Source organism: Felis catus, chromosome A2 (assembly GCF_018350175.1).
Source record: "Felis catus isolate Fca126 chromosome A2, F.catus_Fca126_mat1.0, whole genome shotgun sequence".
NCBI lineage: Eukaryota > Metazoa > Chordata > Mammalia > Carnivora > Felidae > Felis > Felis catus.
In genome coordinates, this window is record NC_058369.1 from 153,994,769 (window position 1) to 154,005,699 (window position 10,931).

The 10,931-nt window shown below is 40.1% G+C and overlaps 1 protein-coding gene across 4 annotated transcripts in view; it reads left to right on the top strand.

Moving 5' to 3' along the window:
- The window catches only part of TTC26 (tetratricopeptide repeat domain 26), a 50,685-nt gene extending 40,112 nt beyond the window's left edge, over positions 1–10,573 (top strand). For all 4 annotated transcript variants that reach the window (XM_011280575.4, XM_045052823.1, XM_011280576.4 and 1 more), the window contains 3 exons: positions 298–404; positions 5,519–5,652; positions 8,274–10,573. In XM_011280575.4, the coding sequence (XP_011278877.1) occupies positions 298–404; positions 5,519–5,652; positions 8,274–8,385 (353 nt within the window). In that variant the 3' untranslated portion in view covers positions 8,386–10,573. The remainder of the gene's footprint in view (positions 1–297; positions 405–5,518; positions 5,653–8,273) is intronic.
- The last annotated feature ends 358 nt before the right edge of the window (positions 10,574–10,931 follow it).

The window sequence follows — 10,931 nt, forward strand, 5'->3', positions numbered from 1 at the left end:
AATCCAAAGAATAGCAAGATGCAGAATTGTATTTCCTGCACATTTAAAAGGCAAAACTCTGGGGTGCCTGGGTGGCTCAGCCAGTTGAGTGTCCAGCTCTTGATTTGGGTTCAGGTCATGATCTCAGGGTCATGGGATCAGCCCCATGTCAGGATCTGTGTTGAGCATGGAGTCTGCTTAGGATTTTTTTTCTCTCTTTCTCTCTCTCCCCTGCTTGCATGTTCTTTCTCTCTCTCTTTCTCTCTCTAACAAATAAATAAATAAATGCCCCAACTTTTTTTTTTTTTTTTTTTGTAGATATAATGAATAAGAAACCAAGACTAGCCTGGGAACTGTATCTCAAGATGGAAACTTCTGGCGAGTCCTTTAGCCTCTTACAGCTCATTGCTAATGACTGCTACAAGGTGAGTCCAAGTGACACCTAAAGGGAAAACTGAAGGTCAGTCACACAGTGCTACACTGGCCAAATATTAGGGAAGGGTGTCCTAGAGATTAAATGGCCATGTCAGAAATGTCATCCCTGGGGCTCCTGGCTGGCTCAGTCAGAGGAGCATGCAACTCTTGATCTCAGGGTTGTGAGTTCAATAGTAGAGACAAAGGAACCAGAAAAGAGAATAAGACGCAATCAGATTTCATAAAAGACTAGCTATGTGTGTGTGTGTCAGGGGGGAGGCCTTGTGGGTGGGTGAGTGGGGAGCTGAAAAGGCAGGGAGAAGGAGGGAGGACTTTGGGGCCCTATCCTATAGATTAGAAGTTTTTTAACAAATTAACCTCACATTCTGGAAGTTCCTATTGGGGAATATTTAGGTAACACTAGACTAGTGTTAAATTAATAACAGCTCATTTCAAAGTGAATCATTACAAAAATAAAGTGAGTCACTACCAATGGAAAAGGTTGTAAAACATAGGAAACTTGAAAATGTTTAACATGACTTAGTAGATGGCAATGACATTAAGCGAGTTAGGGGAACCAGAGGGAAAGAAAACATTCAGATGGGAATTTAGTTCAGTTGTAGATGTATTAAATCTGAAGTGTGTTTGGGGCTCCAGCTAGAGATATTACCTGTGGGAAATTATTATGGTGAGCCTGGAGCTCAGGTGTTCCTGTAAGAGGTTGGGATTAGAGATACAGTTGTAGAAGTTAACAGTAGTTGGCGGTGGTGGTGGTGGTGGCAGCAGCAGCAGTAGCAGGGGAGTGTGGGTGACAGTGAGGTTAACCAGCCAATGGGGTGAGGAACCACACGGACACCAGTGTTTAAGGCATAGAAATAGAAGAATCAGTGTAAGAGACAGAGGATGCTGATGGATATAAAGGAAAGAAAAGAACCAGGAAGTGGGGGGGAGGGCTTTTCATTCCTCTTTTTCTTGTTTCAGTTTTATCAAAAGCCTAGGGAGGAGCATGACAAATCTGCAACCTGTTGGAACTGCATGAGACTTGAGAAAACAATAGTGGGTAGAGAAGAGAATGAGATTAGAAAGCCGACACAGTGAGCGTAGACCACAAAGAAATGGATGCTGAGGATAAGGGGGGAAACATGACGCTAACTTAAAAGGAAAACCATGGTTAAGGACGTGGGGCGGGGAGTATTTTTGCAGGTGGAGGGAGAGGTTGTTTTTGTTTGTTTGTTTTTTATTTTTTATTTTTTAATGTTTATTTATTTTTGAGACAGAGAGAGACAGAGCATGAACGGGGGAGGGGCAGAGAGAGAGGGAGACACAGAATCGGAAGCAGGCTCCAGGCTCTGAGCCATCAGCCCAGAGCCTGACGCGGGGCACGAACCCACGGACCGCAAGATCGTGACCTGAGTTGAAGTCGGACGCTTAACCGGCTGAGCCACCCAGGTGCCCCTGTTTGTTCATTTTTAGAGTAGGGAGTTAAAGTATCGTTAGGCAGAGGAGCTGTTGGACAGGGAGGTTAGAGATTCAAGAGAATGGGGGCATTTCTGATGGAAGAAGGCCCTACGGAGATGAGAGGAAGATGGAGTTAATGACCTTAAAAAGAAGAGAAGGACCTTAAAAACCAGTTCAGTCTTACCTACTGTCTCAGTGGTCCCATGACCACCCACTAGTTTGGTGAGTCACTGGAAGGGTTCAGAGGATTCAAAGTTACACTCATGGCTAAGATTTACTACAATATAGAAAAAGCAAGAAAAAGATACGTATACGAGGAGACTGGAGAGGTTAAGCCCAGGCTTTTTTGTCCTCCCTCTGTGCTAATTGCACAATCATGTCTTTCTCCAGCTGCAAACTACAGAGACATGTATGAGATGTCCTTGTCCAGGAAAAATAGAAAGGGCAAATAGGGGAAAAAATGGCAGAATTAAGTCTTCTAACATGTCAATCACATTAAATGTAAATGGTCTAAATATACCAATTAAAAGAGAGACATTGATAGAGTGGATAAGAAACCAAGACCCAACTATGTACTTTTTACAAGAAACTCATTTCAAATATAGTGATATAGGTAGGTTGAAAGTAAAAGGACAGAAAAAATATATACCGTGAATTAAGCAATTTGTTTAACAAACACATGCTTACCATATGACTCAGCAATCACACTCCTGGGCATTTATCTCAGAAATGAAACCTGTATCCATACAAATACCTATTCCCAATGTCAATAGCAGCTTGATTTGTAATAACCAAAAACTGGAAATAATCCAAATGTCCTTCAGTACTGAATGGTTAAACAAACCGGTTTGGCATGGGCTACTGCTTATTAATAAACAGGAATGGTGATGACAGTCCTGACTGCCTTTCTTGATGTTTGACTGCTGACACCTTTTAAGCTTCACCCTTCCTTCTTCCCCTTGTGCCCCACATCTGGACAAAATGATAAGAAATGCTAGGTACTCCCTTCTCTGGTGCCACCAGGTGATTCAGACCACATGAGCCCCTGCTGGTGCTCAGGAACCCTCATCCCAGCCCCAACCACAATAAAAATCTCTTAAGAGATTTGCTCTCTTGCTCTCTCTTAAGAGGCCTGCCCTACTCCTCCCAGAGATCTCAATTATTTAAGTAAGAAATCTTTCCATGCTCTCTTGGTGTGTGTATGGCATCATCACTCTCAAGATCCAAACCAAACTTTGGGTGGAGGTGCCTCCTGCTTTTTCAAGGTTATGTAATAGGAACCAACTACTGATATACATAGTAACTTGGATTTTTTTTTCAATTGAAGTATAGTTGACACATAATGTTACATTAGTTTCAGGTGTACAACACAGTGATTCAACAACTCTACATGTTATACTGTGCTCACAAGTGTAGCTACTATCTATCACCATACAATGCTATTATGAACCATTGACTATATTCCCTGTACTGTGCCAAAATAACTTGAGTTAATAAGGAATAAGAACGACATTATGCTGAGTGAAAAAAGCCAATCTCAAAAGAGTCCCATACTGCTTGATTTCATATACATAACATGCATGAAATGAAAAGTATAGAGATGTAGAACAAATTAGTGATTGCTGGGAGGTAAGGATGATCAACAGGGAGAAGAGTGTGTATGTCTATAAAAGGGTAGGACAGATTTGTGATGATGGAATCGTTCTGTATCTTGATAGTTATGTGAATCTACAGATTTGATGAAATGACAGAACTATACACCCACATTGTAGCAATGTCAATTTCCTGGTTTTAGATACTGTGATACTGCACTATAGTAAGCTGTAACTGGGGAATTTGGGTGAAAGGTACCTGAGACCAAAAAAAAAAACCCGAAGTTTTAGAATACCTGGCTGCCTCAATTGCTAGAGCATGTCTCTTTGATCTTGGGAGTGTGAGTTTGATTCCTATGTTGGGTGTAGAGATTACTTAAAAATAAAATCATTAAGAAAAGAAAAGAAAAAGGTATATGGGACCTCTTTGTACTATCTCCAAAACATCCTATAAATCTAGAATTATTTCAAAATAAGTAATTTTTAAAGATGAACCGACTAGAGCTATATCCAGCCATATAGATGCATCTTAACATAGGCAAGACACAGAAGAATATTTATGGTATTCATAAAGATAAAGTCTTGAAAGACAAAAGTTTAATTATATTGTCTAAAGGTATATACATAAGTATTAAAAAAGTCAAAGAACCGATGACCATAAAAGTTGGCTGGGGCGCCTGGGTGGCTCAGTCGGTTAAACGGCCGACTTCAGCTCAGGTCACGATCTCGCGGTCCGTGAGTTCGAGCCCCGCGTCGGGCTCTGGGCTGATGGCTCAGAGCCTGGAGCCTGCTTTCGATTCTGTGTCTCCCTCTCTCTCTGCCCCTCCCCCGTTCATGCTCTGTCTCTTCTCTGTCTCAAAAATAAATAAATAAAAGTTAAAAAAAAAATTAAAAAAAAAAAGTTGGCATAGCAGTTGCTTCTGGAGGGAAGAAGAGGGCTGTGGTCTGGCAGTGACACAGAGCTAAATAGCTGTCAATGTCTTGTCTCTTGACCTGAGCAGGGATTACTCTTGTGTTCATGTTTTATGCATTAAATTGTACATTAATGTTTCAGGCACCATTCTATATCTGTGTTATTTCACCAAAAATAATTTTTTGAAGAGCACATAGGAAGAAGGACTAACCTTGAAAAGGAATTAGAACACTTCTTTCTGTGAAATGTACAGAAACGAAGGAAGGATGAATGCGAGTACGAGCATAATTTGAGCTGAAGGGAGGAAGGTTGTGTTTTCCCTGAAGGATAGACAAATGCTAAGACTGCAGTAGAGATCTTAAGGAAATTAGCAAAGGTTTAGAATAGCACTTTATGGGAGTGGAGAGGTAACTAAACCACACTGAGCAAGGAGGATTGCCCAGCAAGTTGAAGACTTCAACAAAATGGCAATGCTATATGTTTTTGGCTGCCAGTCAAGAAAACTCACCTAAGCACAGTTTAATAGTATTTGGCATGCTCTACATGGCAGAGGAAATGTGTAGTATATTTGGGAAAGAGTTCTGTCAAAATGAATTAAGTGTTTAGAAGATTTGATGTTTAGAGTAGTAGTCAGTATCCATCTCGGCATTTTAAGAATTTAGGAACAAGATCAGGAAAAGTCATGTTCTCTTGGGTTGAACATGATCAAATTAACGTAAAATGAATGATAGTAGTCACCTACGGAATGTGTTGAGGAAACCTGACAGCGCGGAGCCTGCTTGGGATTCTCTCTCTCTCCCTCTCTCTCTGCCCCTCCCCCACTTTTGCTATCTCTGTGTCTCTCAAAATAAATAAGTAAGCTTGAAAAAAAGAGTACAGTATAATTAGAAGAAATGACAGATGTGTTGATTACAGCATAACTTGACTATATGTAGGAAAAATGTTACGTTGTTGAAAACTGGTATAAATTGAACCATGTACTCAAATTGTGATTTTCCTTCTTTAGTTTTAGTAAGGAATTGAAATTTATCTAATTTGCTAGCTGAAAATGTCATCACTAACCATTTTTTATATAGTTCTGTTTCACGCTGTCTTTACATTTCGTTTCATTCAGTGCAATCTTTAGATTACAAGTATTATCACAATACTTTCTTTTAATCAGATGGGCCAGTTCTACTATTCAGCCAAAGCTTTTGATGTCTTAGAGAGGCTGGATCCTAACCCTGAATATTGGGAAGGCAAGAGGGGAGCCTGTGTGGGCATTTTCCAGATGATCTTAGCTGGACGAGAACCCAAGTAAGTAATCCAAAAGAGACACTACCTCTATTCTTTTGGTGTTTGTAAGGGAAAAGAATTATTTTCTTGTATTACGTCTTCTGAAAACCCAAAACGATAGTGATGTTTTATAATGATGAATAGAAGATTAAGATGTTTTGTATGTCTATCTGATGTTTTCTCTCCAGAAATTTTTTATGTTCCAAATCATTTTTATTGGGGACACTGAGTATACTATAGCTTTCAAATGTAAGAGTAAGATATATATTTGGCTCCAAATGAATTGTCATTTTCATTAAAAAAGTCTCTTTCTATCTCTTCTACTCTTTTCTTTGCCTATTAGCTTTTTCTTGTGCACTTACTTTGGGCTTCAAAGATTTAGGAATGGAGTGGGTATGGTTGATAATTTTTTTTTGTCTCCCTATATTTCAGGAAATAACTGAGACAGTAGATTACATAAAATTAAGTAACATACAGCTCCATTTATAACAAAAATTAAAATACTTAAAACAATTCAATTTTCTAAAAATAACTTTGTGGAATGTATTTGTTACTGGTGTATAAATAGATGTGGTTATTTTATAAGTAAATAATGTATCCACAATTACTTCCTTCCTTGTATCTGATTCCATTCCTAAATACTGGTTTAAAGAAATTTATTAGGATGGGGTGCCTGGGTGGCTCAGTCAATTAAGCATGGGACTCTTGATCTCAGCTCAGGTCATGATATCACGGTTCATGAGTTCAAAGCCCATGTGATTGAGATTCTGGCTCTTCCTCTCTCTGCCCCTCCCTCCTTTTCTGTCTCAAAATAAATAAATGAACTTAAAAAGAAAAAAGAATTTGATTAGGTGAAAGAAGATGCCTGAAATAAAAAACAGAAATAGAAAATATGAGTGAAATCTTAGGGAAGAGGATCCATAGGCAGAGTCACCTATACATTTGATAAGGTAACAGGGAAGTTTTAGTATGCATTACATAAAACATGAGTTTTAATTTTAATTAAAATTAAATTACTTGAAACATAAACACTGGGTATTTGCCAAATCTTGGCCCTGAATTTTCTTCTCTTCCATATTTATTAATATATTAATTTTCTTTAACAATTTTTGTTAAAGTTTATTTATTTATTTTGAGAGAGAGGAAGAGAGCACGAGGGGGAGGGGCAGAGAGAGAGGGAAAGAGAGGATCCCAAGCTGGCTCTGTGCTGTCAGTGCAGAGCCTGACATGGGGCTCAATCCCATGAACTGCGAGATGATGACCTGAGTCAAAAGCAAGAGTTGGACACTTAACCGACTGAGCCACTAAGGCTACCCTAATATATTAATTTTCTGGAAGAAATCATCCATTACTCTGGCTTTACAAAATTTTACAAATATGGTGGTGACACCCAGTTTAAGGTGATTACCACCTCAAACAAAAGAGAACTTGGGGGCACCTGGGTGGCTCAGTCAGTTAAGCTTCTAACTTCAGCTCATGTCACGATCTCCTGTCTCATGAGTTTGAGCCCTGCATTGCTGTCAGCTGTCAGCACAGAACCTGTTTCAGATCCTCTGTCTCCCTCTCTCTCTGCCCCTCCCCTGTTCATGCTCTCTCGCTGTCTCTCTCAAAAATAAACAAACATTGGGGCGCCTGGGTGGCTCAATGGGTTAAGTGGCTTACTTCAGCTCAGGTCATGATCTCTCAGTTTGTGAATTCGAGCTCCGCGTCGGGCTCTGTGCTGACAGCTCAGAGCCTGGAGCCTGCTTCGGATTCTGTGTCTCCCTCTCTCTCTGCTCTTCCCCTGCTTGCGCTCTCTGTCTCTCTCTCAAGAATAAAACATTAACAAAATTAAATAAACAAACATTAAAAATAAAATCTTTGGGATGAGCACTGGTGTCATGTGTAAGAGATGAATCACTGAGTTCTACTCCTGAAGCCAAAACTACACTGTATTTTAACTAACTTGAATTAAAATAAATAAAAAAGTCTTAAAAAAAAGAGAGGGAGAGGTCTTGGACTCAGAGAAGCAACTTGTTAGTATGGAGCTAGAATTTGAACCTAATTCTTTGAACCCAACCCTCTTTCTACTTGGTCATGCAGAATAGGCATAGAAATAGGAATACTTACATCATGTTAGGCCAGAAAGATTAATAGCCTGTGTATGGATAGTATAAGTAAACAGGAAAACTTGGGTTGGTGAGAAGGATTTCATAGAATTTCCATTTTAGTATTCTACCATAAAAATAGAAGGCTTGGGGTTGCCTGGGTGGCTCAGTCAGGTAAGCGTCTAGCTCTTGATTTTGGCTCAGGTAGTGATCTCATGGTTTGTGGGATCGAGCCCCATGTTGGGCTTCTGTGCTGACAGTGCACAGCCTGCTTGGGATTCTCTCTCTCCTTTCTCTCTGCCCCTCCCCTGCTCACACACATTCTCTCTCTCTCTCTCTCTCTCTCTCATTCTCTCTCCCCTGAAAATGAATAAATAAACATTAAAAAAAAAAATAGAAGGCTTGGAAGTCCATAACTGGTTTGTGAATACACAGTGAAATAGTCTGTTACCAAAAATGCCTTACTGGAAGGAGCGAAGAACAAGTATGAGTTGATTAGATCTGTTAATTTACATGCTTATTGAAACTCTTTGTCCCTTCAAATCTTTCCCCCAGAGAGACCCTTCGAGAAGTGCTCCATTTACTGAGAAGCACAGGGAACACCCAAGTGGAGTACATCATCCGGATCATGAAGAAATGGGCCAAAGAAAACAGAGTGCCTATCTAAAATAGCTCCAGAGTCCTGGGGAACTGGTCACCGCTTTGCTGTAAAATTGGAAACTGAGGAGAATTCCTCAAGTTTAATGTAAGATGCAGGGCTCTATTTTTTGACATTTCCTTCCTTGCTCTTTGAGCCTCAAGATCAGTGACTTGACTCGCTTAGACCTAGCCTCCTGGCTGAACTAAGCACCATAGTCCGTGCTCCGGCCCCTGTGTGATCCGACTAGCAATAAGACTTTGGATTTGTCTGGTGCCTTTCTTCCAAAAATACTCAGAGAACTCTTATGTAATAACTGACTTTAAGGAGAATGGCATAATTTTTTTTTAATGTTAGCACTCCATGGCATTTTCCCATAGCTCCAATAACAAATGCCTTTAATGCCCAAGAGCCACCGTCATTCTGTCCTCTTCATTTTAGTCATCTGTACATCATCCCATGTTACTGGGGCATTCCATAAAGAATTTTGTAATGCATTTCTGAGTCTTAGGAGAGCAGAGGTTAGAAATAGCAACATGATTCTAAGAGTGGCAGTAAGATCCTTTATCAAACTGTCCAGTCATTAATAGATAATGGACTTCGGGGATTACTCTTTCAGTAGTTTTGATGATAAAAGCATGTTATTTATCATCAAAGAAACAGGAGTATTACAGCTGTTTAAAAGGTGCATACTATGAAAAAAATCTGTATGGTACATTTAAAGGTATTCAGGAAATAGTATGCAAATCTCATTAGTCACTGCTCCATTATATTTTAGGGAACAAAACAGGTTAAGGATCTTTTTCATATGTTTTGCTGAATAGACATCAGTTTTGAATGTAGGGCTACAAAGGCTATATGTATGCAGTGGGGCCATTTATTAATATGATGATAATAAACATAGGTTGTGCAGAGCCCTTTGAGGGACTTCCTAATAGCTGGACTCTGTCCTAAGTCCTATTCCAGCCCCAGGTTTCTGAGCTCTTGCAACGTAAACCTATCACTGAGCACTTTTAGACTCACAACTGATTTTCAGAAAATAGACATACATGTTTTGATGTAGCAGATTACCTTTGTTTCCACGCCATGTATTTTGTTTCTGTTAGCTTAAGGTACCCAGCGTTACAGGTGTAGAAAGTGCAGAGCCACCCCTCCCCGCATGAGAACTGAAAGAGCGTCCTAACTCCTTGAAGCACTGCAGACAGCTTAGAGAAGTCCCATAGGCACTGCGCCCGTTGTCCCCCGCACCCCCAGCACGGCGGTGGCTGAGGGAGTCCTAGAAAATGGAGCCGGGAACGTGGCAGGAGAAGACCAGCGACTGCAGGTAGCCTTTGCCATCCGGACACTTGCAAGGGGTTCTTTCAGTTCCTGTCTTTGATCTTAGACCCAGATCTAATCAGTTCGGAGCACAAGTCAAACTAAAGTGGCCCGAATAACTGCATTTTAGAAAACAAAATTTTATCATTTTTCATATGCCAAAGCTTCTGTGTTCTCATGTTGTCGTTCGTCCTTTTTCAGTAGTTGGTTCTCAGCATCTAAGGTGGATCAGATCTGGGCAGAACCCAATATGATTTTTAGAATTACCTTGTGATTCTTACTTAAGCTCACTTGAAATATGAGGAAACATAATAGTGGGAAAAGATGGAACTCCTCAATGGCTTTTGGCAATGGAATTTGTCTTCCGGTTAATTTCCATTATCGTCAGATCTCCTGTACTCGGTAAACTTTTCCACTGGTGGTGATTTACTTCTAAATGAGCTTTTGTTGAATTTAACGCTCTAGCTTGTCCCTGTCATTTTCCTGTTTTGGGGGGAAAGCTGATACTCCAAAAATAGCAATTCCTGGAATTTTAAACTAGTTTTTTAAAAAAGTTTTTAATCTATAGAATTGAGCCAAAAAAGCATAAAGGCTAGTTTTAGAGAGATATCATCCAATTGTTATTAAGGATCCTTCTGGAATGTCTTGGCGGGCTCTCAAGATTGCAGAGTCCTGTTGCATGGCTGCTTTTCTTACATGTGATTGATGATACAGGAGAGAAGAAGGTGCAGGCTTAGGAATGTGGTGTCATGTGTACAGTTCAGAGCGTCGATGCACTATTTATAGTCGGTAGCAAATATTACTTGCAAATGGAAAAAGTTTTTAACTATTTTTGTACTTCAAAAGAATGATGATATTCTACTGTAATATATTCAAATTAAAGTTTGTTATTTGGTCTTACTATGGTGGTCTGTTGAGTGTAGCAAATGCAGGTCCTGGGTATGTCCTGTGCCTTCCCTCCTTTCCTGACCCCAGAGCGGAGGAAAAAAACAAAGTTTGGGGCGTCACAGTTAACTCTTTACGAGAAAGGAAGGTACGTATTTTTAAGAATCCCTGTCCACCAAGGCTGTGGTTCGTGCTCAGCCATTTTAGGTTTGGCTCTGCTGAATCACAGCTCATGGCAGAAATGTTACGGCCAGTGCACAGGACGACACTTCACACTCAGAAAGCTCTCAAGTACTTGTTTACTGAGAATTAAACATATCGTAGCTGGTAGAGCAAAGGACCTGTGAGAACTAACCTCATAGAATTCTGTTCCC